Source organism: Phragmites australis, chromosome 20 (genome assembly GCF_958298935.1).
Source record: "Phragmites australis chromosome 20, lpPhrAust1.1, whole genome shotgun sequence".
Taxonomy (NCBI): Eukaryota; Viridiplantae; Streptophyta; class Magnoliopsida; order Poales; family Poaceae; genus Phragmites; species Phragmites australis.
In genome coordinates, this window is record NC_084940.1 from 6908214 (window position 1) to 6935966 (window position 27753).

A 27753-nucleotide genomic window follows, 5' to 3' on the forward strand; every position below is an offset into this window, starting at 1 on the left:
ATTTAATATTGTCGCAAACATGTTAGCATGCTTAATCAATAGAGCGGATAGAGCAGGTCAAGTAAAAGGAATAATCCCTCATTTAAGGGTCTATCTATTCTCCAATATACTAATTATACATTCTCTTTATAGAACATGACTTTGAAAAGGGCAAAAAATTGAAGCTTTTGCTATGCGCATTTGAGCAGTTATCTGGTTTAAAGATCAACTTCTATAAGAGTGAAATATTCTGTTTTGGTGAAGCAATTGATAGTGTGAATCGTTATGAAGAGTTATTCAGATGTGCTAAGGGAGAGCTTCATCTATGCTATCTGGGTATTCCAATATACTATCGCAAACTTCAAAACTCAGTCTGAAAAGGAGTAGGTGAGGTTTGAAAAAAGGATGGGCAAATAGTTAATATCGGGCGATAGACTTATCCTTCTTAACTCAGTCCTTAGTAGCCTATCAACATACATGATGTCCTTCTTTCTAATCCCTCGAGAGGTGTTTAAAAGACTAGATTACTTTCATTCTAGATTCTACCAGCAAAGCGACAATCACAAAAAGAAGTATCATCTAGCTAAATAGAGTGTCTTATGTCAACCTAAAGATCATGAGGTTTAGGGATATAAAATCTCGATACCCAAATCAATGCATTTCTATATTAATGGCTATATAAATTCGTGTCCGAAGAAGGGGTTTGACAGAGTCTAATTTGAAATAAATACTTAGGGTCTAAACCTCTTTCACAAGTTAGTTGGAAGGCCGGAGATTCCCGTTTTTGGGTGGGATTGATGAAGGTGAAACGACATCTCTTTTGCTTTGGTACTTTCATCGTGAAAGATGGCTCTAATGCACCTTTGAGTAGCCAATATTCCTGTCTTTACAACATAGCTCGTAATAAACAAGACACAATAACCAACGTTTTATAATCCTTTCTATCAAATATTGCTTCCTGCCGACATCTGAGCGGTCATAAATTGATGGTGTGGAACGAGTTGCTTTCTCGCCTCATCAACATCAATCTTACACAAGAACTCGGCGTTGTTCGGTGGAATTTGAACAAATTTGGAAAAAATCTCAATAAACTCACTATACTGGGCACTTTTAAATAATGAAGCACCAAAAAGGAACATGAATATTTGGAAGATAAAAATACCGCTTAAAATAAAGATCTTTCTTTGGTACCTTTGCAAAGAAGTTCTTCTAATAAAAGATAATCTAATCAAAAGACAATGACAGGTAATCAAAGGTGTTGCTTTTGTCAGAAAATAAGACAACTAAGTACCTCTTTTATTGTCAGTTTGCGAAATCTGCATGTTTTATCATTCAAGTGGCTTCTAATATTTACCCACCAAAAAGTGTTCCAAATATATTTGGCAACTGACTAGATAGTGTTAGCAAACATTGGAAAGATAAAATAATAGTAGCGATGACAGTCTTTTATTGGTCGTTATGGCTATGTAGAAATAATAAGGTTTTTAACCAAAGGAAAAATAACTCTCCTTTGCAGATTATTTATGCATGTACATGTTTGATCCATACATAGGTTGTGTTGCAACGGTAGGAGCATCATCATACGGTTACGTCAGTATATGTATTTTTTTTTGGGGGGGGGGGGGGGGGCAAGTAGGTTTTTATTTGATTTGGATGGCAATTTAGATTTCAGATTGAAGATCCACATTAGTCTGTGAGTTGTCTTTTTCCCTTTCTTTTTGTTTCGTTCTTTTTTTGTCGTGTGCATCTATACTATGCAGAAGCCGGAAGTGAACGCTTATATGTTTGTATCGCCTCGATCAGGATTAATAAAGCTTTATTTATAAAAAAAAAAACTAGAAACCACTAGGGGTTGATTTCTCATCAGTGCTTTAATCTTGACCGTTGGCCGTGTAATCCAACGGACAGCACCTTCCTTCTACGTACGGCGTAGCTTTTTCTCCTAAAGGGTGTTCACTTCACTCGCGTAACCATCAGGGCGTCACAAAGTGGTTCTGATTTAAGACAGCCCCATTACACCCGATTTTTGAGCCACTCAGTACCAACTTGTGTTCCATAATTGCACAATCAGCCCAGATCTGTTAGACGAAAACCACAGCAAACTGGTGCACACAAGCATGCCAACAATAAGGCACTCAGTTTTGTCCAATGGAAAGCAACTGATTAGTAGTATAATTGAAGATATCCATGACAATAGAAAAACACCTTTCGTGCCGGAAACTACATGTTCAGGAGCAAAGAGATACATTATTTTCCTAAGCTAAAACACCTTTGTGAGGTAACTGAGTTGCTCGCACAAAGTTCCTGTCCAAACTAAAGACAAAACCGTGAAAAGATTAAAAGAACATGTAAATTACCGGGAAAAGGGATCCTGGGTTAGTAGAAACGCCAAACAAAGGTCGAAATAATACACAATCAGCCCAGAGATAAGAAGTGTTAGTGCCAGATGTACAAGCATGGATCAGCTCAACTGAAGCAGCAGCTTCCTGTGTTGTTCTGACGGGTGTTTCCGCTCAGAGGTACTGTTCGTGTATCCTCGCTCGGTTCTCTTCCCACCATAGCCTGGCATGCATCTCGCTGAACATCTCCCGGCTGCAAGTAGAAGGGTCAAGCAAGCGATCATGTATCTACTGCGAAGCAACACAAGGATCATGTATCTACTACGAAGTAACAGAACTGAATTTCAGTGAAGGCTTAGGTGCTTTTTCTGCTTTCCCGCCTAGCAATATGCTCATCACTCAGATGGCTACAAGTTACTCTTGTTCCACATTGCAAATTTGTCCTAAGAGCAAACTAATGGAAGAGCACCGAAGCAGCATGGAAGACGAACCTGAACCTGACGCGACGAAGTTCCCTGATGCCACCAGGCAAAGCCCGGATGGTAATATATACACCAGGCTCATCTTCCTCTGCCCACTCCCTCTCTTGGTCGCTTGCATTGCTGATGGACACCGATAGCTCACCAGATCTGTCAACCTCTTCAGGAGACGAGCTTGTCCTCATTGATGCATCCATCGATGAGGTTTCTGTCTTGGCTCCACTGATACTTGACAACTTTGGCGTTGATGCCAGCCCCACTGAGTCACAGCATTGGTGTCCATGGTGGTGGTGGTGGTGGCCATTATTGTAGCGATTTGAGTGATGCTCAAGAGAATCTGATGAAGAGTAGCCCATGGCTCCACCACCTGACATTGGTCTGTGGAAAGTGCGAGGCAGTCGCTCCTTGTCCAGTGGCGGTGTTACTGGGCTGTCTTCCTTGGAGCTCTATTGGAAACAAATGCCATGGAATGTACCGGTCATTACACGAGAAATATTTGTGGTTATTGAAATAGATAGAAGGATAAATTGACTAGTCTCCTCACCTCATCTTCAGATTTTGGAGTAGCAGGGAGAGGAACAGTTTGGTTAAACTTCTGAACATTGTAAAGCTCCATAACTCTGTCGTAATTTTCAGCCCACCACCTTTGTGCTTGCCATTTGTTGAACATCTCGCGGCTATTTATACAACATTACATTAAAAAACAAAGTCACAATATTGTAAATTACAGCTGCAAAGAACTTCTACAGAAAAAGATAAGCAATCATGCTCGTATCCAAAATTTATGATCTCCCACTCATCAATTCTTACACCTCATGAATCATGATGAATGCCTGACAAATAGTCCGGACTTGCAGAGCTCTATTCAACTAATACAGTGAACAACTAACCATCTTTACTGTCAATGTAAATACAGAACTAAATATGGTACATCGTTTATAATGGAGACATAGATGGTCAAAACCTACTTGTAAATTTAGAAAAGACAGTCTGTAAAGCATGATTTGGCAATACCTCATTCGTATAAAAAGTTTGTATGATGCTAAAGGAGGCAATAGGAGAAAAGCAATTCAGGTGCCTACTGCTAGCAGTTTACTGTGGTTTCCATGCAATAGAAATCTACAATCAACTGCGGAGACAAGAGGCTATGTCCATAGGCAGCTTGGTAGAACTAGAGCACATTAATTAACTGATTAATAAGCTCAGCAGAATGACATGACAACGTTGGCTGTCAAACTAACGGTACCAAACCTAACGATTGATCCACACAGTACCACATCCACTGTCCCTCCTTCCCTCAGATCTAGACCAATAAACTAAAAACAAGACACCTGCACTCATGTTAAGATCCAGCTTGTATTCAATTCAAAAAATAATACTTAATCTGGTGGGGGCCAATGAGCACAGCTGGCCATGAGGAACTCCCAAGAATCCTATTAAATAAAGTACCACTACACTTGGACAAATCTACAAAAGATCGTTATAAACTTAATCTGAACACTACAAATTTGTAGTCCATACATACAGACTTTACTTTTATAGTGTCCAGACTAAGTTTGCAACGGTGATTTGTAAGATCTACCGATGACAAAGCACCGTTAATTAGAATAGGATGTCTATATATTAGGGCAAAATGCTGCCAATCATAAGTCCAGGTTGGATGGCTCCCCTGATAATCCGTTGTGGAGGGACCCAAACTACATATCAATAAGACCACGAACCAGCACCAACTATTCCTCTGTAACAAAAAGCCAAAGGGAGAGAGGGTAGCAGAACTTAACACTTGTCTGTTCTACAGCTCTCTTTCCATTTAGCTTCTTTATTGACCATACAGAAGAGATGTGGGTTGTGGGCCTCTCCTGCCTCCATCCCTGGTAGTGCTGCCCCTTCCAAAACGTAAGCAGCATCTCCAGTATAACAAATGTACATGATATGGACAGACTAATGCACAAGCTGGGCTTGCCCCACAGTGTACTGGTAGTAGTAAATTCAAAACCCTTTGATCCTCTCGAGCTTACACGGCGGGCAACTGACATGAACTTTTGACCTCTTTAATGCACGGCTTAAAATTCTAAATCTACTGACTCTAGAACATGCATGCCGACATGTATGGATTTCGTCCTGGCTGCAGCACGTGAGGAGTTAAAGGTGTGATTGATTGCCTGCACAAGAGAAATCTGGCTCAACAGAGCGTATAATCTTAGGGAGAAGCGTGTTTGGTTGCCCGCATGCACTGTTAAGTCTGGCTCGACAGATGCAGGCTTCTGTATTCACTTATATGCAAGCGGGTCCACTTATCAGTGTCACAAAATCATCTTCATATGAGCAACCAATCACAATCTCAACTCTTTCATCTGTTCATACGGTCTCAGATTCGATCAACCAAACAGAAACTCAGCTCAGTCTGTCCATACAAATACAACCAACCAAACACCTTTTTTTTAACAAATATGACTCTACTCAGCCTGCATATACGGTCCATACGGACAAAACCTATACAGACAACCAATCACACCCTAAATTGAGCTCTCTGTCACAGAGTTGACAATGGGATATTATCTTTTTTTTTAACGTGATTGTCTTTTACAGTGCACCGGGTTGTTCCCCTTGCATACTTACCAAATAGTAAAGTCTTCGATAATAAGGGATTTAGCGAATGTGCAATGGGAAAACCATTGTAAGAAGCCACACGCCACACAGAGATTGGTATGTGAGATGGATGCTTAAGGGGTAAACTAGTGAGGTTGCATAGGAGTAAGCAGTGTACTATTACTAGACATGCCTGGTACTAATTTTAAGGAATTTAAACCTCTATGTTGCTATTCCAAGGGCATGGCATGCTTTTCAGTTTTCAACCATCCTCAAGTCCAATTCGGATTCCACTCAACTGAAAAGCTGGGGTATACTATAATCTCGCAACAAGATCGGAATTTCTCGCATCCCTTGATCGAGAGGGTTGATCGGAGATTAGATTATTCAAAAGCTTTTGAGCCACTGAAGATTTAGAAAATTTTAAGCGAAAACTAGAACATGAACCATCATTTAGAAAATTTTAGATGTGGAGGCTAACTAAGCTGGCCCCAGATTTTACAATCCTATTGTGCAATTCTGAAGGAATTGTAGTGATTCTGCTGTGTCTAACCAGTAAATAAAGGAAATTACTGTCTGAAACTTGATTCGCAGGGAGTTATTTAACCATTTTACCACAGGTCAACTGCTCAGTTCGCACCGTTAGGAACAGCTAGTTCAGAAGCAGCTCCCAAAACATGACATTTTGTCTCATCTGTAGGAAATTTTTAACCAAATCTACCACCAAACGTAGCTCTATTCACATATAGTGTGGCACCAAGTTTGACAAAACAAAAGGAATCTTTTGTGATCAAGTAACCGACTTGTGAACCAAAAATGAAAATTCATCCAAATAGAGGAGGGGGGGGGGGGGGACGCACCTGAATCGAATGCGTTTGAGGTCGTTGCCACCTTGCGCCAGGGAGACGAAGGTGATGAGCACACCGGGCTCCACCTGCGCCACCCACTCCTTCGCGTCCCCCTCCTTGCCGCCAGAGCCACCGCCTTCTGACGCCATCTCATCGTCCTCCTCCTCGTCTCCGGCGGGGAAGTCGGTGCGCGCACTCATGGACAGCGTGGCGTCCCCGCTTGACAGGGCAGCGCAGCCGCCGCTGCGCAACCGTGGCGTCGAGGCCTCTGAGCTCCCGGCGCGACGGTACGCGTAGTGGAAGCGCTCGGAGCCCGAGCCGGCGTCCGAGCCCCCGAAGCCGCTGCCGCCGCGGTGGTGGTACGGGTGGTGCCGCCGCGAGGCCGCCGCCGACGAGCCGGCGCAGGGCTTGCAGTGCCGGTACGCGCCCGACGCCTTCAACGCCATGTCCTTGATCTGAACTCGAGAAAAGGTCCCGTCAATTCACACGCCTGAATCCCGTCCGATCTGATTCTACAGCGTCGAAAGGAGGCAGGAAATACTCAAAGTTTCAACCTTCCATTGAAATTTGGGCAGACTGACAAATCCCCAGAGCTAAAACATCTAAAATTCAACAGCTTTGTGCCGATTCCAAGTTGGACGTTCATTAACAAGGCACATTTGAGGAAAAAGTTACAAACTTCAGAACCAGAACGCCAGTGAACGAGGAAAGGAAATCCAAAAGTGAAGCAGAACTCCACTCCCTCAAGCAAACACTGTGCCGAGAAGGCGAGAACCCACCTGAGCGGTGAGCGCCTTGATAGCATGCCGCGTGCTGGGCGTCGCTGCTCCGACGCCGCCGTCGACGACATCCTCATCCTCCGGCGGCTCGTGCAGCGGCGGCCTGACGCCGCCGGCGAGCTTCTGCTTCGAGCACGCGATGCACGTGAGCATCCCCTCCGGTGCGCCGGTGCGTACGTACGCGCCGCCGAGCTCAGCTCACGGACGCGCGGCGCCAGTGACAGCAGCAGACGGAAGGAGAACCCGAGCCGTGGGCGGCGTGCGCTTATAAAAGGGGGCGCGTGTCGTGGTCGCGCCGCGCGCGCGCACCTCTCGTCCTCTGATCTCGAGCTCTGGTTAGCGGCATTAATGGCGGATTAGGATCTGGTGTTAATGGCAGGAGGCGCGAGGAGAGTGGGGTTTATTTATTGGCGGCGCCAGCGGCTGCCTCTGGCATTACTGATCGATTCAAGGTTCTCTGACACATCCGTCACGAGCGGTGGGTCCCGCACGCTGGACGTGTGTGCTGTATCTGTCAGTGGTGATAACTTTTTAACTCGTGCAGGTGCTTCTGCAGTTCTGCTACCGTGGGGTAGTTCCGTGGAAAAGTGAAGGGACGGGTTCAAATCTGCCGTGATTCGAGTGACTGACTTCAGGACTCGTAGTAGTTGTTTGACCGTTTGACATGTTGAGTACTGGCATACTGTGTTATTGTGAGTTGGTGTGTATTTGGTTGGAGGGATAATTTTGAGTAAGATATGATTATTTAGATTTTTAGTGTCATATAGGATAAGCTAGATAGGATGATAATTAAAATGAATATTATTATCAAATATTGTAGGAACGAAAGTGATAACTAGAGGAGAGTGAATAGACGTTTTAATATTTTTTTACGAAATAGATGATATTTTTCTATTTTTAATCACCTAACACATATCAAAGTTTGAGTGGAAGCAAAATACTCAGAGAGACAAAGCGAAATAAAAAGTTTTAAGATAATATGTACGGATAGAATATGAACCATATGTTCCATTTAAAACCATTTCATATATCTTTGTATTTAAAAACTCGTAACTTTGAAGATGAAAGAAACAGAAATGAGATTATTGGGCAAGTAAACTCTTCAAAATGATAGTCTAGAGGCAAGGAAATTCAAAACCCCTTCACATATTCATGTGTATGTGAAATTTGTCTCAAAATCAAGAACTTGCAAACATGCAAAGGAACCAATAGAAGAAAACTAGAAGGAGGAGAATTCAAATATATGAAAAAACTTAAATTTTATTACTTAAAAAGATCAACCCTATTTTAAACGGATTATAAAGATTTATCTATCAAAACTCTCACCTATTAACTAAGCTAAACATTCTTCTCCCTCTCCTCTAAAACCTTAGCACAAGGCTCTCATGTGGATGTCTCAATGGGTGGTCTTCCCAGCTAGCTAAACCCCTCTATTTTTATAACCTAGGAAACATGACCCCAAAGTTTCCTTGACTGTTTCCAAAATACCTCTATCTTGTAGTACATTCATACCTACCATCGGGAATATTTTGATCTATTTTCTCCTTCATCCATCAGACGATCGTGGTACATTCACGACTTAGCTTCACCTCAACGCAAGCTTCGTGATGATGCCACGTGCACTTCATCCGCCAGCGATTTTGTGACCAAACCAGGAAACCGACTCGCACACTTCTTAAGACATGACTCGCAGCTTCTTGCTTTGACCTCAAGCAAGTCTTTCGATCTTGATCGCCGGTAAGTCTCTCTCGCTCCCGGTCCCTCGGGTCGCGTTATCACTTACACCGGCAACCCCTTCGTTTGACTTTATCAACACATCACCTTCATCAATCTTCATCTATTGCCTTACTTAACATCCACGTGTACCGCTAGGATCATCCTTGACTCAGTTCTATCTCCTTGATCGTTCGATACCAAACACCCCGTTTAGCCTCGATCATTCGCCGTCGACCGGCAAGTTATATCCATCACCTGCACACCATAAGACCAGCAAACATGCATCTCCAGAATCATATAACATCATCACCTGTTAATCCAAATCGAAATCAAATTAAAAAAAAGATCAGATGTAACAAAAATATGAACAACGGATGGTCCGACGTTCACACCAGTGCAACACCGGACCATCCAGTGAGTACAACTCTACTAGAACTCGGTTTGCATTCCTCTCTAAAAAAAATTAGTCTAGTGATCACAAAATTCTAACACCGAACAATCCTGTGAACACCTCAACATTTGCATCAAAACTGAAAAGCTCCGGTGATACTCTTCGGTGTTCACACGTTCATCACAAAACCATCCAATGAGTACATTATTACTGGAACTTAGTTTTTCAATCTCTCTAGAAATCTTTGTTCGGTGAAACCTCCGGTGATCACCCGTGCACACATCAAACCATTCGGTGAGGCTACCGCACCAGATTTTCACACTTGCACCCTTCTCTAGAAAAATTAGTCCGATGCTCATTCTCACCCACACCGGACCTTTCGGTGAATAAATGTTTCTCTGTCTCTGAGCTGAAAACCTCCAGTGCTCACATCTACAACACACTGGACTATCCGATGAGGTCAAAAACCCTCCCACTGAACTATTCGGTGAGTTTAAAATTCCTGCACCGAGACACCGATACAAATTATAATTCTTTTTAATTTTGGTTAGACAAAATCAATATTACAGTATATAACCAAACATATGCTAACCAACAAAAGCCACACAAATATCAATCACTCATGATACAAGATAAATCAAGCCACATCTTAACTTAATTTATCAAATGTTGATCCATGAAAAAATATTGGACCGAGTCATTCCATATTCTGAATGAATTTTACCTTTACTGATATGATATATTCTAATTTGTTGGAGTAAATATATTTTTTATTAACATGATTAAATGATATTATCTCCTAAAATATCTATGTGATTTGCTATCAGATTATACCATTACATTCATTACGATTAAATTAACTAAACAAAATCTTACATAATTATATTTTAATAAAAAACTAAAAATATGACAAATAAATCCTATAAAATTTTAGCTAAACACATCTAAGTTCTATCCGTCCTATCCTATAAAAAATTAAATTACTCTATCATATTATAAAAAATCATCGCATCCAACCAATTATAGATGATTATATCACCCCAACTTTATTCTCCACGACTAAACAAGGTAGCCGGCCGGGCTAGGGGCCACGGCGCCATTGCCCAACCTTCTCGTCTCGTCTCGCGCCACCGCGCTCTGTGCATGCACTGTCGCGCCGCGGACGTACTCCCCGCACTACGCGCCACCACATCCACCGCCTGCGGCCGCACCGAACCATACGACGTCGCTATCGTCCGCCCTCCCGTCATCCGTCCAGCGGCCGCCTCGCCATCATGCCCACTCAGGCGTCCCGCGTCCATCCATCACATGGGAACGCCATCGCCAGAGCCAGACCCACCTCGAAACCAACAATCCGCGTGACCGCGTCGCGTCGCGTCTCCGCAGCAGCCAAACCAGGCCGGCGGCCGGCCCCCGTAGGTCGCACGCGGCGGTTGCGCATCGTCCATCCGGCAGCTAGCAATCCCGCCCGCCGCTCTTCGTTTGAAAGCACGGTGGGGCGCAGTACACGCCCGCCCGCGAATGAGTGGACGAGTGGTCGACGGACCATGGACGCGACGGCACATGCGCGAGGGCCGGGCACATGTGATGTGTCATTGTGAAGGCTGAATGGGTGATTACCCCTATGGATCTGGGCCAAGACATGGGCATGGCTGCAGTGTGCACCAATGGGTGGCCCTCAACCTCGCGTCAAGCAATTAATCAAACTGTTCTGCATCTATCGGGGCACCATGTCTTTCTGAAGTGGCGCGGATGAGATGGGCAGCTCAGAAGTTTTGAGATGTGAGCCAAGTGGTATGTTTCTATCGGCTGTGTTTCACTTCCATTGGCGCTCAAGCTAACATGTCCGTTTGGACGTTTTGTTATATAGGAAGGAATCGTTGTCGTAGCTAGCAGCGGTTTGGAGTGATTCTCTAAGATACATGATCTGACGAGGAACATGCGTCATGGTCTACGGTACATTGTTCGGTTAGACATATCATCTTTATACTGTTCTGAGGTAGAAATGAGGCAGAGCATTCCAAAGAACTATCGAATTATTGCTGAAGTTTTCCATGGACTTCTAAGTTATCGTTTAATCCTCTCAGGCTCTCGCCAAACGGAAATTCAAGGAAGACCACGTCCTGCACGTGAATAGAACTCGAGGCTCCTCTCGGATTCAGTCTACTGCCAATTGATCGGTCCATCGGTAAATAATCTATTCCAGACAGTTGTATCAGTGTTGTCTTATGCAGGCAGGCTCGGGAGACCGGGCATCACCTTTTCGTAGAGTGCAAATTCACAAAGCGCATCTGATAAAACCTGGGGTACTGGGTGGGGGCAACCGGCGATTCTACCGGCCGATTGGCCTAGAAATGGCAATCTTATCTGTGGGTTCGGATACACATGGATATCATATTTGATAGGCGCGAACACAGCAAGTTGGGTACACGCCAAGCCATGGGTTGAAAGTGGATATTATGGTCTATCAACATGGTACCTATGTTATACCTGTGAAGCACACCAAATAGCCGAGGCGCCCAACCCGATTAACGAAACGTTATAGCCCAACAGCACGTGCACTTGTGTAACCTTAGGTCCCATTCCATCCCTAGATGCTCGACCGCTCCCTAACCTTAACTGTAGATCTCACACCCAACGCCTAGCTACCGCAGACCGCACACCCCAAATCCCCAATACGACACGTTTGCACACGGCATGGGCCATCCACAGGCAACCCCCACTGCCGACCGTCGTCCTCAAGCGCCGCTCCTAGACGGTTGTCGCTCCCTATCGGGCGTCGGCCCCACTCCCTAGCCGGCCTTCATCATTGGTCGCTGCCCTCAGCCGACCATCGCCCCGGTCGCTCACAGGCACTAGCCTGCCGCCATCAACAGCTAACCTACGGTACCCATCGAGCTCTAGCCGTCGCTCCCTGCTGGCACCGCTCACCCACCCCTGGTCGCCCATCACCCCAAGCGTACCTACCGAGCATCAACCGTCATCTATAGGCGTTGTCCACAGCTGACCCGTTGATCGCCATCCATAGAGGAATCCTTGTCAGCTCCTTTTATAATATGTAATATGTGAACACATTCCTCCCAACACACAGGGTTGACGTTTTGTTGATGACTTTTTCTAGAATTATACATGATGAAATTATATTTTGATCATTAGCATTTGTGTGATAGACTCATGTTGCAGTCAGATACCCATTGGTTTCGGTACCTAATGGGCACGTGCACATGTATAATATTATGCCCTTCATCTTTCGTGGGCACGGGCTCGGATAACTTGAATCGGATCTTAGATCAAGCACGATTCTACTTTACTTGTATTCGATCCGACTCGTTACCATACCTAAGTTGACCCATAACCTCCTCGGTACATCAATGATGGTCGGCAATAGACTCCAGACAACACACGCTTAATAAGGCATGAAGTCTCTTATTATTCTAATGTGCTGTGAAATATGAAACGAGCGTAATACCAGGATATTTTGCCATGCAGAGCTCCCAGCTGATGGTATCATCCATTAGATTAGAACAATTCTAACTCATTCCTTATTTCTGTTTTCCTATTTCTCTAAATAGAGAATTCTCTATCTAGATTTTTTCTCTATTTTTCAGTACGCTCCAACCAGTTCTTTAAATTTACCTTATATAATCCACTCATATCTACTTTATTAATATCTTATAACTAACAAATAACCGTTTCATATTTAATTTTAACGGCTATATTTTCAACTACTCTTACAATATGCGCTTGTGTGATAATTGCTCTTATAAATTCTTACAACGTATGTACTTATGTGATAACTACTCTTACAACGTATGTACTTATGTGATAACTGCTCTTACAACATGTATGCTTGTGTAGTAACTGCTCTTACAACATATGTGCTTATGTGACAACTGTTCTTACAAATTATAACAACATGCGTGCTTATGCGGTAACTACTCTTACAACGTGTGTGCTTGTGTGGTAACTACTCTTATAACGCGTGTGCTTGTGTGTCAACTACTCTTATAACGTATATGTTTATGAGGTAACTACTCTTATAACGTTTATGCTTGTGTGGTAACTACTTTTACAACACGTGTTCACCTGCCCTGCCCTCTCTCTCCCTTCTCATCTCCTCACATGCGCAAGAGCAGCAATAGATGGATAGGGAACCTCTCCCATTTGCTAGATGTGGAGAGCAAGAGAGGGTAAATATGGATAATAAAAATAGGAAGTCGGATAGGAAACATGTTGGAGTCTTTGAGAGATTTTTTTGTTGTTGTTTTTGCTAAAATTTAATATAAAGAGGGAAGTAGGTAGTCGGTTGAAGTTGCTCTTAGGAACAAGGCTGCTTTTTAGGCCTTTCCAAGCGCTAGGCACCTTAGCCATCTAATTTTGTGAAATTAGCTATTTGTGCTGTTCTATTCTTTGATCTGTTTAAATCTTGTTGCACCTTCTGGCCTGTAATATTCATCGTCCAACGTCTTTCCTTGCCGATTCGGTAAAAAAGGGAAAAATACAAATCCCCCCAAAAGTCACTTGTATTTTGACTTTCCCCCTCAAAAATTGTTTTGTTGAAAAAAAACTCCCCAAAAGTTTGAATTTGCTATAAAAAAACCCTCCAAAAAATAAAAAAAAAACATAAAAAATGTAAAAAAACTAGAGACAATTCTAAGACCTTTTGTGATTTTTTTTTTCAAAAATAATATCCTTTGCATCATATTTCATGGAGAGGAAGTTTGGAAGAAAAAAAAGAAAAATGTACAGCTCATTTATTAACTCATGTTATTTTAACTTTGTCATGTCTGCCATTATTTTTCTTACACAAATAATTGTTTAAGTAAACTAATAAAAGTGGTTTCACTAATTTTGGGAGTGTTATGGATTAGTTATGAATTAATCTATCTGCAACACATTTACTCAATCCTGCACGTTACAATAACTATTTCAAGATTTCATATATTTTTAGAAGATATAGGATCATGTAAGAAGACTAAAAAATTAGTTTCATGATTTTTAGATTACTAAATAATTAACTATGCATTTAACTTGAATTAATAAATGAGTTGCACGTTTTTATTTTTTTTCAAACTTCCTCTCCATAAAATATGATGCAAAGGATATTATTTTTAAAATAAATTTCACAAAAGGTCTTAGAATTTTCTCTAGTTTTATTTAGAATTTTTATGATTTTTTTAATTTTTTTGAATTTTTGGGTTGTTTTTCAATAAAACCAAAACCTTTGGGTTTTTTTAGAAAAACAATTTTTAGGAGTCAAAATCTAAATGACTTTTTAGGTTTTTTTTATTTTTCCAAAAAAATGACCCAGTCATGTGCCGTGACTAGGATCAATGCTGCAGAAAAGGCCCGTTTCCGCTGCCGACACCCATGTCTTGACTTGTAATGCGACATCCAACGCCTTTTCCCTGTCGAACAGACAGCAACTCCGGATCCGATGGTTCCATGGTTTCCATGGTGCAACCACGGCTTCGAATTATTGGCGAGCCATGCTTGCTCAAAGCTCCAATTGGCAATTGACAGCAGTGATGTACGATGTCATTTTACCATTTCAGAAGAGCTATACATATACATGTATATGCTACAAACATACATGCAAATATCCAAATATAAAAAAAATAAAAAAAAGAGAAGAAACAAGGATAGGCCGGCCCAGAGATGGCCAAATGTGCGGCCCGGCCCAGCCAGGCATGGGTCATTGAGGCACGGTCCGTTTACACCCGTTAGCTAAACGGGCCGTACTGTGCGGGCTCACGTGCCGTGACTCCAGCCCAGGCACGACCCATTTAAGATCAGGCCGTACTGTGCCGGTCCGCGACACTGTAGACCCGATAACTTTTTTTTCCCGTCAGTCCGTGAAAAATTAAAAGAAATCATAAAAACTTGCTTTCACTCGGAATCAAACACCCGACCTTCTACTTGGAGTTAAACACATTACCATTGCACCACATATCATATATGGTATTAGATCTAAACAAATTATATAAAATACTGAAAAATATGAACAGTTAAACGGGCCGTGCCGTGCCGGCCCGTCGTGTCGCGGATCTGGCCCAGGCACGGCCCAAGTCGTCGTGCCGTGCCGGCCCGACCCGTTAGCCGTCGTGCCGTGCCGTGCTTGGGCCAGGCCAAAATGGTCGTGCCTCGTGCCGGCCCATTTGGCCCGACCCACTTGACCATCTTTAGGCCGGCCTACCCCACGCAAATTTTCTTTGGCTCGGCTTCCTTTCACTGTGACGGCCCCTTTGCTCTTCCCTTGGCGGAGCCAGCCCAGGGGGAGCACCCCTTTCTCCTTCCTCCAGCCGAGCCAGCTCAAGGGGCGTCGCCCCTTGCTTCTCTTCTTCCTCGAGCCGCACCAAGAGATCGAGCTCCTCTTCTATCCCCTTCAGCCAATCCCAATCCAGTGGACTCCATCCGCTCTATCTCCAACAAATCCCCTCTATCTCTAGCAAATCGAATCCCCAACAGAATCCCCATTTTATCTCTACTTGATTCAAACCGTCCCAAGCTGGATTGGATAGAATTTGGATGTTTCTCCCCTAAAAATCTCAACGAACTTGGTTTTGCATTCTTCATGTCGGAGCATCAGGCGCCTATATATGCAGAGGGGTCGTGATCTATTGGAGGCCAGAGAGGGGGGCAAGCGGCGACCAACGACCCTGCCGTGCCAAGGATCTATTGCCCTCCAGTTTTGCTGTTGCCACCCAAAAGAAGACCAATCGGAGGCCTATGACTGTCGATGCCCTGCTGGCCACCGCCCTGCAAGCCAGAGCCGATGGGGATGGAGGATGGGGCACAGCCCTGCTACCGCCCAGCGCTTGCGGACCTGTACCCCGGGCGAAGACATGTCGACGCACCGTGAGCGGAGAGGAAAAAAGAGGTGAGGCCCTACCACTCAGGCGGACGACCGCATGAGCTACAGTGTTTTCGCTCCCTCTCTATGCTGCTGCCCTGCCAGAGTTCTGCCTGCTAGCAGCCACACCGTGTTTTGCTGTGCTAGCCCTGCTGCTACTGCACCAGCCCTCTTACTACTACACTGAGGCCCTCCTAACTGCTACTTGTGCACCAAGAAGATCCACTCAGATGCCTACCCACGTCGAGGCCCTGGCGTACAGGGCCAGAGCTCCCCATCGCCGCCATCGGCAAGGTAATATCACCATGCCGTCCAGCTTAGCCCGACCGTGCCACATGCTCTCCCCTCCTCTTTGTGATGCCGGCCATCGTGCCATGAGTGGGTGTTTGACCCGGTTGTGGGTGCTACGATACCCATAATCGTGCTAAGCCACTGGTCCTCCCTCTCTGTTATGCACCATAGATGCTTGATCTCAGGCCATGCGCCGTACGAAGCTCTAGGTTCCAGTCGTGCCCGTTGAAGTCTTGTACTCTGGCCATGCGCTAGTGAAGTCTAAGCTCTGGCCGCGAGTCGTGATAGCCTTGCCGTCGTACGCGTGCCACCACGCTGCTGCTAGCCTGGCCATGCCATTATGCTTCTCCGTGCCTAGCCAATAGTCCCTCCTCTTTGTTATGCATCGTAGACCTTTGAGCTCAGAACATGCGCCGTAAGAAGCACCAGGTTCCAGTCGTGTGCCGTTGAAGTCTTGTACTCCGGCCACGCGCTAGTGAAGTCCGGGCTCTGGTCGTGAGTCATGATAGCCATGCTATCGTGCGTGTGCCGCCATGCTGCTGCTAGCCCGGCCACGCCATTATGCTTCTTTGTTCCCGGCCGCCATAACTCAGCCTTTGCAGTGCATGTGTTTGGTGCTTATGCTTGAAGCTCATCCATGCTCTGTGGTGATCTTACTGTTATAGTGATTATCATGCTATCGAGGCTTGCTATTGTCTTTCCATATGGTGACCTTGCTATTACACTACTCATCATGCTATCGAGGCTTGCTGTTGCCGGCCCTTGTCGTTGCCCTCTGTTGTGCTATTGCTGGTGGCATGCTTGAGGTGTGTGATGGCGTGTTGCTAGCTATTTGCTGATGCCTCTCTCTCCCTGTCTATGGCTGGGGCTAGTATTTCTGATTGTCATTCTGTTTTCATTTGCTATCCTGGGATCAAGCTTGCAGCGTTGAGCAAAAAATCGATCAAGTTCTTCTATATGGTGGTGCTATACAAAGTCTCATCTTGCATTGTGGTGATGATAGGGGCTCTCTAGTGTTGAGCCCTTTTATTGCCCTTTTACCTAATACTCTTCTGGTGTCATTCATGAGCATGGTTGGTTGTGATGCTTTTCATTCACCTCTCTTTGGCTTTGATGAGCTTGGCTTCTTTCTAATTTAGCTGGCATATGGCTATGAGGATGCTTTTCTTCTATGACTAAATAGGAATGTGGCGGTTTATCACATTGCCGCCCTTCTGTCGACTATTGGAGTTAAGCTAATATCTCTAATGTCGCTATGAGCTAAGATTATGAGATTGTCCTTCCTATCGCTATCTTAGGATAGTTATGGAATTCAAAGAATATATGTCTTGTGGTTAGAGCCTTTGTGGCCCATTGTGATCACCTACTTGTGTGACTTTGCCTTTGCAGCATAGTGACTGTGTGATTGTCCAATCATTGTAATCATAGAAAAATATATGTGCCTTTTGGTTGGAGCCTTTGTGGCCTACAGTGTTCACCCTCGCCTTTGTGGCTTTGCCTGTGTGGCATTCGCCTGCGTGGCACGTTGCATGTTGCCTTTGGTTGGCTGATGAGGACACGTTTGAGGCCTCGAAGAGGGAGTTAGTGAGTCAAGCACAGCGTCAGAGCTCCTGGTTGTGGCCACACTGTCGCTTTTGGTAGAAGCTACGCGTCGTGCCGCACTCCTAACCCACCTCTTCTCACATACTTACACGCTGCTGAGGCTATACATGGCTGATGATGACCTAGGATACATAAACAGTCCAAAGAGGTCATGCTAGACTGTTATATTGTTCTTTAATGTTTTATTACTAATGCTTAGTTTGTGTGATCTTTCTAGGTGATTATGCTTGAAGCTCGGCTATGCTCTCTGTCATAGTGCTTACCATGCTATTGAGGCTTGCTATTGTCTTGCCATATAGTGACCTTGCTATTACACTACTCATCATGCTATTGAGGCTTGTTGTTGCTGGCCTGATTGTTGCCCTCTGTTGTGCTATTGCTAGTGGCATGCTTAAGGTGTTTGATGGCATGTTGTCGGCTATTTTCTGATGCCGCTCTCTCTCCCTATCTATGGCAGGGGCTAGTACTTCTGATTGTCATTTTGTTTTCATTTGCTATCCTGGGATCGAGCTTGCAGCGTTGAGCAAAAAATTGATCAAGTTCTTCTTAGACGGTGGAGCTATATAGAGTCTCATCTTGCATTGTGGTGATGATAGGACTCTCTGGTGTTGAGCTCTTTACTGCCCTTTTGCCTAATACTCTTCTGGTGTCATTCATGAACATGGTTGGCTGTGATGCGTTTTATTCACCTCTCTTTGGCTTTGATGAACTTGGCTTCTTTCTAATTTAGCTACCATATGGTTGTGAGGATGCTTTTCTTCTCTGACTAAATAGGAATGTGGCGGTTCATCACGTTGTTGCCCTTCTATCGACTATTGGAGTTGAGCTAATATCTCTAATGTTGCTATGGGCTAAGATTATGAGATATCCTTCCTGTTGCTATCTGAGGATAGTTATGGAATTCAAAGAATATGTGCCTTGTGGTTGGAGCCATTGTGGCCCATTGTGATCACCTGCATGTGTGGCTTTGCCTTTTTGGTGTAGTGCATGTGTGGTTGTCCAGTCATGCTAATCACAGAAAAATATATGTGCCTTGTGGCTGGAGTCTTTATGGCTTTGCCTGTGTGGCTTTTGCTTGCGTGGTACGTTGCTTGTTGCCTTCAATCGGCCGATGAGGATACATCTGAGGCTCCGAAGAGGGAGTTAGTGAGTTAAGCACAGCGTCAGAGCTCCTGGTTGTGGCCACACTGTCGCTTTTGGTAGAAGCTACGTGTCGTGCCGCACTCCTAACCCACCTCTTCTCACATACTTACACGATGCTGAGGCTATACATGACCGATGATGACCCATGATACATAAACAGTCCAAAAAATTCATGCTAAACTGTTATCCCATTCTTTACTATTTTTATTGCTAATGCTTATTTTGCTTGATCTTTATTGCGTGTAATACAGCCTTGTAGACTTGAAGATGGGCTCGATATGACGACCGCCAGTGCAGTTTAATCGTAGGTAGCTCAAAGATGAGCGTAATTAAACAAAGTGCTTCATAAAGCCTCAAAAACCAAGACAAAACAATCGTCAGAACATTAAGATAGTCAAATAGCATGTGCGTTATAAAGTAAAAATGGATAGCGAGCAAAATTGTACTTCATAATTTTGACGTGAATGAATAAAATTTATATATTTCCGATTATTACATTCTCATGTCTCTCGTATGCTCTATACACTACCACACTCATTAATATTCCATACAAAATTTTAAATACAAACTTGAAGCAAGTTGCTCTTGCGCGAAACAAGTGCATGATAACAAACAGCCACTTTCGCTACTATCTTTATTTTCTTTTCCGCGGTATGCGACATGTTAATCTATTGGAAGTATGATTACATTTCCTTTTGCCTGAAGTGTATCATCACTAAGTGTTAGAATACAGTCGATGCCATTTTTTCCTTGAAGAAACATCGATGCCATCGCACTACCATGAAATGAACGGGATGCAACAAAAAGAAATGGGTTTCGAATCCAAGCTATACTTTTAGCTTGCTAGAAAAAGATCTTTACAATTTTTTAGAGAGAAAAGAACATTTTAGTGGCCAACGCTGATCGAATCATAGCAGTAACTCACGCTGTCCCTAGCGACGAAAAAAGAAACTAACGTGGTCCCACATCCTCGCGCTCTGACTGCCGGTCTGGACCATCCATTTAAAGATGGCAACAGGTAGATTTTCTACGGGTAAAAAATCTGCCAGGTGCAGATTTGCGTTTCAATGCTTATCCGTGAGTACGGTGCGTGTTTGATCCTACAGTCGATGGTTAAAAGGTTACGGACAAAAAGAAAAGACATATTAGTACATGTAATTCTACAAACCTACTTTAATTATTTTACATATAGACTCAAATCATCATAAGTTATATAAATTATTAATTTAGTATATAAATTTACAAATTCATCCTAATTACTCGCAAACCTATGATATGGACGAGCATAGAACACGCCCACGAGTACAAGATGCTTACAGATTTAGATATAAACTCACAAGTACGAGGCAAGCTACGCCACGATTTTACCGGTTATAATCTTTAGGGCCTATTTGTTTGAGTTGAAGATTGTGAAAAACAGCTTATAGATTGTGGATTGTAAGAAGTTAAATTGTAAAAGTTGGATTGTGGATTGTTACAATTTGTGGAAGACAGATTACTGAATTGTTACAATCTGAGTGTTGAATTATAAGACCCTATTTGTTTCAGATTGTAAAAGCTGAATTCTGATCAAAATCCAAAAGCTAAAACAAACAGCTGGATTGTAAAAGCTGAATTATGATCACAATCTAAAAGCTGGTTGGAAAAGCTACATTGTTACAACTCAACATCCAAATTGTAACAATCCAGCAATCCGTCTTCCACCAGATTGTAACAATCCACAATTCAGCTTTTACAATCCAGATTTTACAATCCAGCTTCTTACAATCCACAATCTATAAGCTACTTTTTACAATCCCCAATTCAAACAAACATGCCTTAACAATTCAGCTTTTCCAACAAGCTATTTGTTTCAGCTTTTAGATTGGGATCATAATCCAATTTTTATAATTCAACTGTTTATTTTAACTTTTAAATTTTAATTACAATTCAGCTTTTATAATTAAAATAAACAGGACCTTACTTCCGTCTTTCCCAGTCGTCATTGAGCCAGCCACCTCACAACCCTCCGCCTCCTCCATCCTGCGTGAACAGAGAGTCTTCCTGCACCTTCGCCTCCCAAGTCCACCGGGCCCACAGTCAGCGACACGTTCCTGGCCGCGGGTCCTAGAAGAACAGAACGCACGCCCACGTGCACCGGGCGCACGGGAGCAGTCGCTGTGGACCTGTGGTGCGGCGGTGCCCAGCCTCTTCTCTTCCCTCCCTCGCGACCCCGCGAGGCCGCCACGCCTAGGGCCCGAGACCTCTCGACCTCCTCGCCTCGCTTCCTCCGCCACCTAGGGTTTTCTACCGCTCGCTCCCCTCCGGCCGCCGCGGCGTGGTGCAGGTGGGCCCGCGCAGGTAGCCCTCAGACCCACCGCCGACTTCCGCCGCCGCGCGCCATGTCGCTCCTACGGCGGAGGAAGCAGCCGCAGAGGGAGCAGCCGCCGCCGCCGTCTGACGGCAACGGGTCCGACCACGACGAGAAGGACAATGGAGGGAAGCCGTCCTCCTCCTCCGCGCCGCCGTCGAAGGAGGCGACGAGGCGGACGAAGGCCAAGTGGTCGTGCGTGGACAGCTGCTGCTGGCTGGTCGGGTGCGTCTGCTCAGCGTGGTGGCTGCTGCTCTTCCTCTACAACGCGATGCCGGCCTCGTTCCCGCAGTACGTCACGGAGGCGATCACGGGGCCGCTCCCGGACCCGCCCGGGGTCAAGCTGCAGAAGGAGGGGCTGCGTGCGAAGCACCCCGTCGTCTTCGTTCCCGGGATCGTCACCGGGGGGCTCGAGCTCTGGGAGGGGCACCACTGTGCCGAGGGGCTCTTCCGCAAGCGGCTATGGGGCGGCACATTTGGTGACGTATACAAGAGGTTGCTTTTGTTTACTTCTTCGCCTTTCCGATTTTTTATTTCTTGGAATCGCTATGGTGCGCACGAATTTAATTTTGGTAACTAGTTCGGGAGTTTTGTCTGGGTTATAGAAATATCTTTATTTTCGGTTGGTTGAACCTATCGATTGAATGCTTGTTGCCTACATCTCTTGTCTCTTAAGTTTGGTCGTTAGGGTTGGTTTTACTTGGAATAGTCCAATGTTAACTCTTTTTGTGCCTTTGTGTTGTTTTGGCAATGTTGCTGATGATCAAGCCAGTTTGTTCTCAGTTTTTTTAATATTTATTTTCTTTTTGCCTTTGAACTGTCGATTAGGGGATTTGTTCCAGTTCTTCTGAAAGCTGTGGAGTAAGTATTATGTTGCTTCAATGGCAGGGTGCTCCATTGGAATTTCAACAATGGTGATTCCTCTATGCTTTTCTTTTTCGTTCTCGTGGAAAGGGTTTGAGATTCCTTGTACTTTGAATTTGGCATGTGAGTAGGTTGGTGGTTTCACTCGTCCCCATTCACTGTTTACCTGTGTAACTTCTTGAGATGTGAAATGCAGCGGTAAGAATGTGTTTCTGTTGTCTTGATATGTTGGGATTTTTTTGTTAGGATCAGGAGTGGGATTTCGGATGGGCAACATGTGCATTTTAGACCTGTGTGGAGCTGGCGTCTTGTGATTAAAGTTTCTTTGGCTTCATGCCACCAAATTCCACAAGTGACAAACTGCTTCCAATTGCAGTTCTTCATAAGCTTTTTCAGGACTATTAGAAGAAAATTGCAACTTGCATGAAAACCATAAGCTTTTTGTATGGTATCGGGCATGCATTGTAGATTTTGACAGAAAGAATTTGGTTCCCTCTGGCAGTTCTATCATTTGGGTTGTGCTTTCTAGGAAAGATCCATGTTGCCTACTTTCTGGTGTGAGTACTAACCAGAACTTTGAACAACATACCCTGCCCGTCGATGCTTCTAAGCCTTGTGCTGTTGAGCTATCCATATATACTATAGGAAAAATAAAGGGCTTAGGGCCTGTTTGTTTTTTATTCTGATTATGGATTCTAGCCCCAAAAGCAAAAGCAAAAACAAACGGTCAAAATATAAAAGCTGATTCTCACAATCCACAAGCCAAGTTGTACTATGAAATCCCACAATCCACAATCTGGTGGGAATGAGCTTCCACGGATTCTACGGAATGAACTGGATTCTAACAATCTGAAACTAAAACAAACATGCCCTTACACTTCCACCGAGATTTTTTTTTTTATTTCAACTAGCATTTCGGTTGGGATGATATTTTTTTCACATAAATTTTGGATTCTGAAGTGATTTAAGCCTAATTGGACCCAAAAATGTTTCAAGTACTGGGAACATTGGGGATTGTAGCTTCTGGCTTGTTCCTTCTGTCAGTTGAAGTCCCGTTTCTTGTGCTCATTGTGAACTTGAACAGCCTTGTTCAGGCATTGGAAGGATGGCATACAGATACAGTTAAATCACCCACTTTAGAATTTAATCATTTGCTGTTCTGTGAAAAATGGGGACAGGTTCAGCATTGCATTTTAAAGACATTTTTAACGTTATATATTTATCATGCCAGTCATGTTGAACAAATGTACTCGTTATGCGTATCAGCACCTCCCATTACTTTGGCTGCAGAGTCTTACTATCGCTTTCTTACTGTTTGACTTTTTCAGACCTTTATGCTGGGTTGAACATATGTCATTGGACAATGAAACTGGATTAGACAAACCAGGAATAAGGGTTAGGCCGGTTACAGGCCTTGTTGCAGCTGACTATTTCGTCCCTGGATATTTTGTTTGGGCAGTTTTAATTGCCAATTTAGCTCGAATTGGATATGAAGAAAAGACCATGTACATGGCTGCATATGATTGGAGGTTGTCTTTCCAGAACACCGAGGTACCCTTCTTCGATTGCCTTATGCCAATAAATTAGTCACATTTCAGATGTCTCATGGATTGACTATTCGATTCTGATGCTTGACTGGTATAGAATGGGTCATATTTCTGACATCGATTACTACCTGCAGGTTCGTGATCAAACTTTGAGCAGAATAAAGAGTAACATTGAACTCCTGGTAGCGACTAATGGTGGAAACAGGGTGGTGGTGATCCCACACTCCATGGGGGTCCTTTATTTTCTGCATTTTATGAAGTGGGTTGAAGCACCTCCTCCCATGGGAGGCGGCGGCGGTCCAAACTGGTGTGCAAAGCATATCAAAGCCGTAATGAATATTGGTGGACCTTTCTTAGGAGTTCCCAAGGCTGTTGCTGGGCTTTTCTCGTCTGAAGCCAAAGATGTTGCTGTTGCTAGGTAATTCAAATTTAGAGTATGGTAACTCATCTAGTAGGCAATTGCCAGGGGTAGTTGAACTTAACTATGCGGTGTCTACTGTGATTATATTGTTTCATAATGTTGTTCTTTATTAGATTGCATTCTGATTAATCCACTCATCATCTGTACTAGTTGTTAGCATACATCACTACATCAGCCTATAGCTTGCATATACTTCTGCTAATGTTAGTTGTCTATAAGTTTTCTTCTGGCTGTTCTTAATTATGCTTATCTTTTTATTATCAAGATTTGCTCTATGTGATTTAACCTGTAGTTCTGGTGTCCTACCAACGGTCTTATTTCATTTTTCTTTTCAAATGTTGAATTGCTATGCAGCCATGCTAATTTCGGCCCATATCTTACTCACATAAAGTTAGCATATAACCATGGTAATAAAGTCTGCAATTATTTTGTTCGGGTAAGTAAGCTGATTAACACATGTATAGAAGGCAAGGGAATAATAGGAAAATGCTATTAAACATTCCCTTGGAAAATGTAAAACATTATATATTCTCAAACAATCAAAAGCCTAAAACTCATATATTTATGAACAGAGTGATTAACATCTAAAATCAAGGTATCACTGCAATAAAGTAATTGTGAATGCAAGTCTAAGCATTTCTCTGTTAGGGCTACCATTGATCCCCTAAAATGGGCAGTTATATAATCGCTGGCACAAGTCTGAGCATTTCTCTGTTAGTAGTGTCATTCATCCTCAAATGGTCCAGAAGTATTCCTCATGCTCTTTACAGTCATATTGATACCAGTATCCCATGTTTAAATTGTAAGAACACTGGCCATTCCCATGCCAACAAATTGTTAGCATCTGTTCTTCACGTTCTCCTACCTTGGGACCATCTTGTTAGAGATAACCCCTGTATCATCCTGTTAGTCATGATGTATGGTATAGTGAAGAGAATCCAAGTTGTGATGTATGGTATCATCCTGTTAGTCATGATGTATGGTATAGTAAAGAGAATCCAAGTTGTGAGCTGGAATGAATTTTCACTGGATTACTCTTTCCGTGAGTGCGCCATATATTTTTTAGCATGCCGTTGTCCAGGATTCGAAATGGTGAATGCATTAGAATGTGTATTTTTGTGATTTGATTTGAAACAAGAACTTGAAGGTGCTGGGTGCCATATTAACCTGAATACCTGATTTACTTGTTTTGATTTGTCCAAAGAAAATTGCTTATCGGTAAAAGAAAGAAAAGAGAATTAGTTCTCTTCACAGTTTTGTTGTTTACATACAGAGCTATTGCACCTGACGTACTGGACTCCGACTTTCTTGGACTTCAGACTTTGCGCCATTTGATGCGTATGACCCGTACATGGGATTCAACAATGTCAATGATCCCTAAAGGTGGTGATACTATTTGGGGAGATTTGGATTGGTCTCCAGAAGATGGTTTTGAGTGTAAAACTAAGAAGCACAAAACCAATGATTCAGATGTTTTTAAGGACGTCAATGGGGAAAATGTCGAGGTTCAACCAGAGCCTCTTAACTATGGAAGATTGATCTCTTTTGGTAAAGACGTAGCAGAAGCTCCTCCTTCAGAAATTGAGCAGATAGAATTTCGCGTGAGTATTCAAAAGCATGTTGACATCTCTTTACTTATTCTTGTGTGCCTGTGTGGTATTTACTTGCACTACCTGTTAATTTCTTCTATGGTTTGTATATTCGTTCTGTTTCAGATTTATTTTATGTGATATGCATTCATTTACGCTGTTATCCATCATAGACTTGCTGCTTAAGTTATGCTGTTAATCTGGTTTGAATCTTCCAATTTACCATAAATAGGTTTGGGCCCAGATGAAGCTCTTGACTTATCCTTCATGAAAATCTGAGTAGTGCTGTGCAACTCTTGAGAGAGCTTCATGAAAATCTGAGTAGTGCTGTGCAACTCTTGAAAGAGCTTCTAGTAATGATAGTAGCCATGTTCTTAACAATCAGGCCCGTAGAACACTTTTATCAGGCAACTCTTGAAAGAGCTTCTAGTAATTTGATGTATTTTTATATTGGGGCAAAACCTTACTATAAACAATCATTTCAGGATGCTGTTAAAGGCAGTAATATTGCTCTTTCAAATACGTCATGCCGGGATATCTGGACAGAATACCACGAATTAGGGTGGGGTGGGATAAAGGCAGTTGCAGACTACAAAGTTTACACTGCTAGTTCCATTATAGACCTTCTTCACTTTGTTGCTCCAAGGATGATGCAGCGTGGAAGTGTTCATTTTTCATATGGAATTGCTGATAACTTGGATGATCCAAAGTATGAACATTACAAATATTGGTCAAACCCCTTGGAAACAAAGTATGTCCCCTTTGCCAACGTTTCTATTCTATATTTTGTATATTACCTTTTCTTTCTTTCCCCCCTATTTACATCTTGCCTTTATTCTAGTATGTAAACTTACATATCGTTTCATTTGCAGGTTACCAAATGCTCCTGACACAGAAATATTTTCAATGTACGGAGTAGGCATTCCTACAGAAAGAGCATACATCTATAAGTTGGCCCCGCAAGCAGAGTGTTATATACCTTTTCAGATTGACACCTCAGCTGAGGGTGGGGATGGAAATAGCTGCTTGAAAGGGGGTGTTTACTTAGCTGACGGTGATGAAACTGTACCAGTTCTTAGTGCAGGTTACATGTGCGCAAAAGGATGGCGGGGAAAAACCCGGTTTAACCCCTCCGGCAGTAAGACTTACGTGAGGGAATATAGTCATTCTCCGCCCTCAAATCTCCTGGAAGGTAGGGGTACTCAGAGTGGTGCGCATGTTGATATTATGGGGAACTTCGCTTTGATCGAGGACATAATCAGAATAGCTGCTGGGGCGACTGGTGAGGAACTTGGCGGTGACCGGGTTTATTCTGATATATTCAAATGGTCAGAGAAAATTAAACTGAAACTATGATGCATGGGAAGATAAAAAAAAGTGTCAGTGAATTGAGTGCCGAAGTAATTGCTTGATTGCAATTCTGTGAATTTTGCTTTGACATTGTAAATTTTCACACCCCATTCTTCCCCGTTCCATGCATTGCCAGAATCGATGTTATACCAATATTTCGGGAATTGTACGGCACTGTATATTAAAATGTACAGATTTAATTTAAGCTTATCTGCTAGCAGGAATCGCGTAGGCATTTTTGCCTCTAATAATTCATGATGTTAAGATTTCTTAGGCATACTCTCCATTCTTTTATTTGATATTTAGGAGCTAAATACTGTTCCAATTATTTGATATTGTAGGATTTATTTTATTTCATTCGATGATGAAGGGATATTTGATAATTGATATATTTACATCTTACTGAACGAAAATATCCTTTCACGGCAGAACCGTCGAGCACCACGCACGGCCTCATGAGTCCCCTGATCCCCTCCATCCGAATTTGGTGTGAAAATATCGGGTGTGATTGGGCTTGAACCAACCGGTCCCCGCACCGAGTGAGACTCGAGTACTCGACGCGCGCGGTTGTTGGCTCGTCGAAGCCGTCAACGGTCACCCAGTCTGGCTCTGGCAACGGCCGA

The 27753-nt window shown here is 43.4% G+C and overlaps 2 protein-coding genes across 2 annotated transcripts; one reads left to right on the plus strand and one right to left on the minus strand.

Annotated features, from left to right (window-relative positions):
• Positions 1–2130: 2130 nt before the first annotated feature.
• On the minus strand, positions 2131–7399 carry LOC133902196 (protein Brevis radix-like 1). Its single transcript, XM_062343793.1, has 5 exons — positions 7014–7399; positions 6247–6689; positions 3342–3474; positions 2810–3243; positions 2131–2571 (listed from the first exon to the last, which is right to left on the minus strand). Exons 1-5 carry the CDS (start codon positions 7164–7166, stop codon positions 2493–2495), a joined length of 1242 nt encoding a protein of 413 aa, XP_062199777.1. The 5' UTR covers positions 7167–7399; the 3' UTR covers positions 2131–2492.
• A 13729-nt stretch (positions 7400–21128) lies between these two features.
• Positions 21129–27350, plus strand: LOC133901737 (phospholipid:diacylglycerol acyltransferase 1-like). Its single transcript, XM_062343206.1, has 6 exons — positions 21129–21854; positions 23552–23774; positions 23905–24188; positions 25465–25792; positions 26266–26531; positions 26653–27350. The coding sequence occupies exons 1-6, from the start codon at positions 21391–21393 to the stop codon at positions 27134–27136; spliced, it is 2049 nt and encodes a 682-aa protein (XP_062199190.1). The 5' UTR covers positions 21129–21390; the 3' UTR covers positions 27137–27350.
• The last annotated feature ends 403 nt before the right edge of the window (positions 27351–27753 follow it).

What these genes read in the sequence shown, in the direction of transcription:
- LOC133902196 (XM_062343793.1), bottom strand. Translation starts at nt 7,166, where the DNA reads ATGCTCACGTGCATCGCGTGCTCGAAGCAGAAGCTCGCCGGCGGCGTC. An exon ending in CTCCAAAATCTGAAGATGAG is followed by an intron (nt 3,244 to 3,341) that starts GTGAGGAGACTA and finishes TGTTTCCAATAG; the next exon opens with AGCTCCAAGGAAGACAGCCC. An exon ending in CTTCGTCGCGTCAGGTTCAG is followed by an intron (nt 2,572 to 2,809) that starts GTTCGTCTTCCA and finishes TTCTACTTGCAG; the next exon opens with CCGGGAGATGTTCAGCGAGA.
- LOC133901737 (XM_062343206.1), top strand. Translation starts at nt 21,391, where the DNA reads ATGTCGCTCCTACGGCGGAGGAAGCAGCCGCAGAGGGAGCAGCCGCCG. An exon ending in AAAGATGTTGCTGTTGCTAG is followed by an intron (nt 24,189 to 25,464) that starts GTAATTCAAATT and finishes GTTTACATACAG; the next exon opens with AGCTATTGCACCTGACGTAC. An exon ending in TTGAGCAGATAGAATTTCGC is followed by an intron (nt 25,793 to 26,265) that starts GTGAGTATTCAA and finishes CAATCATTTCAG; the next exon opens with GATGCTGTTAAAGGCAGTAA.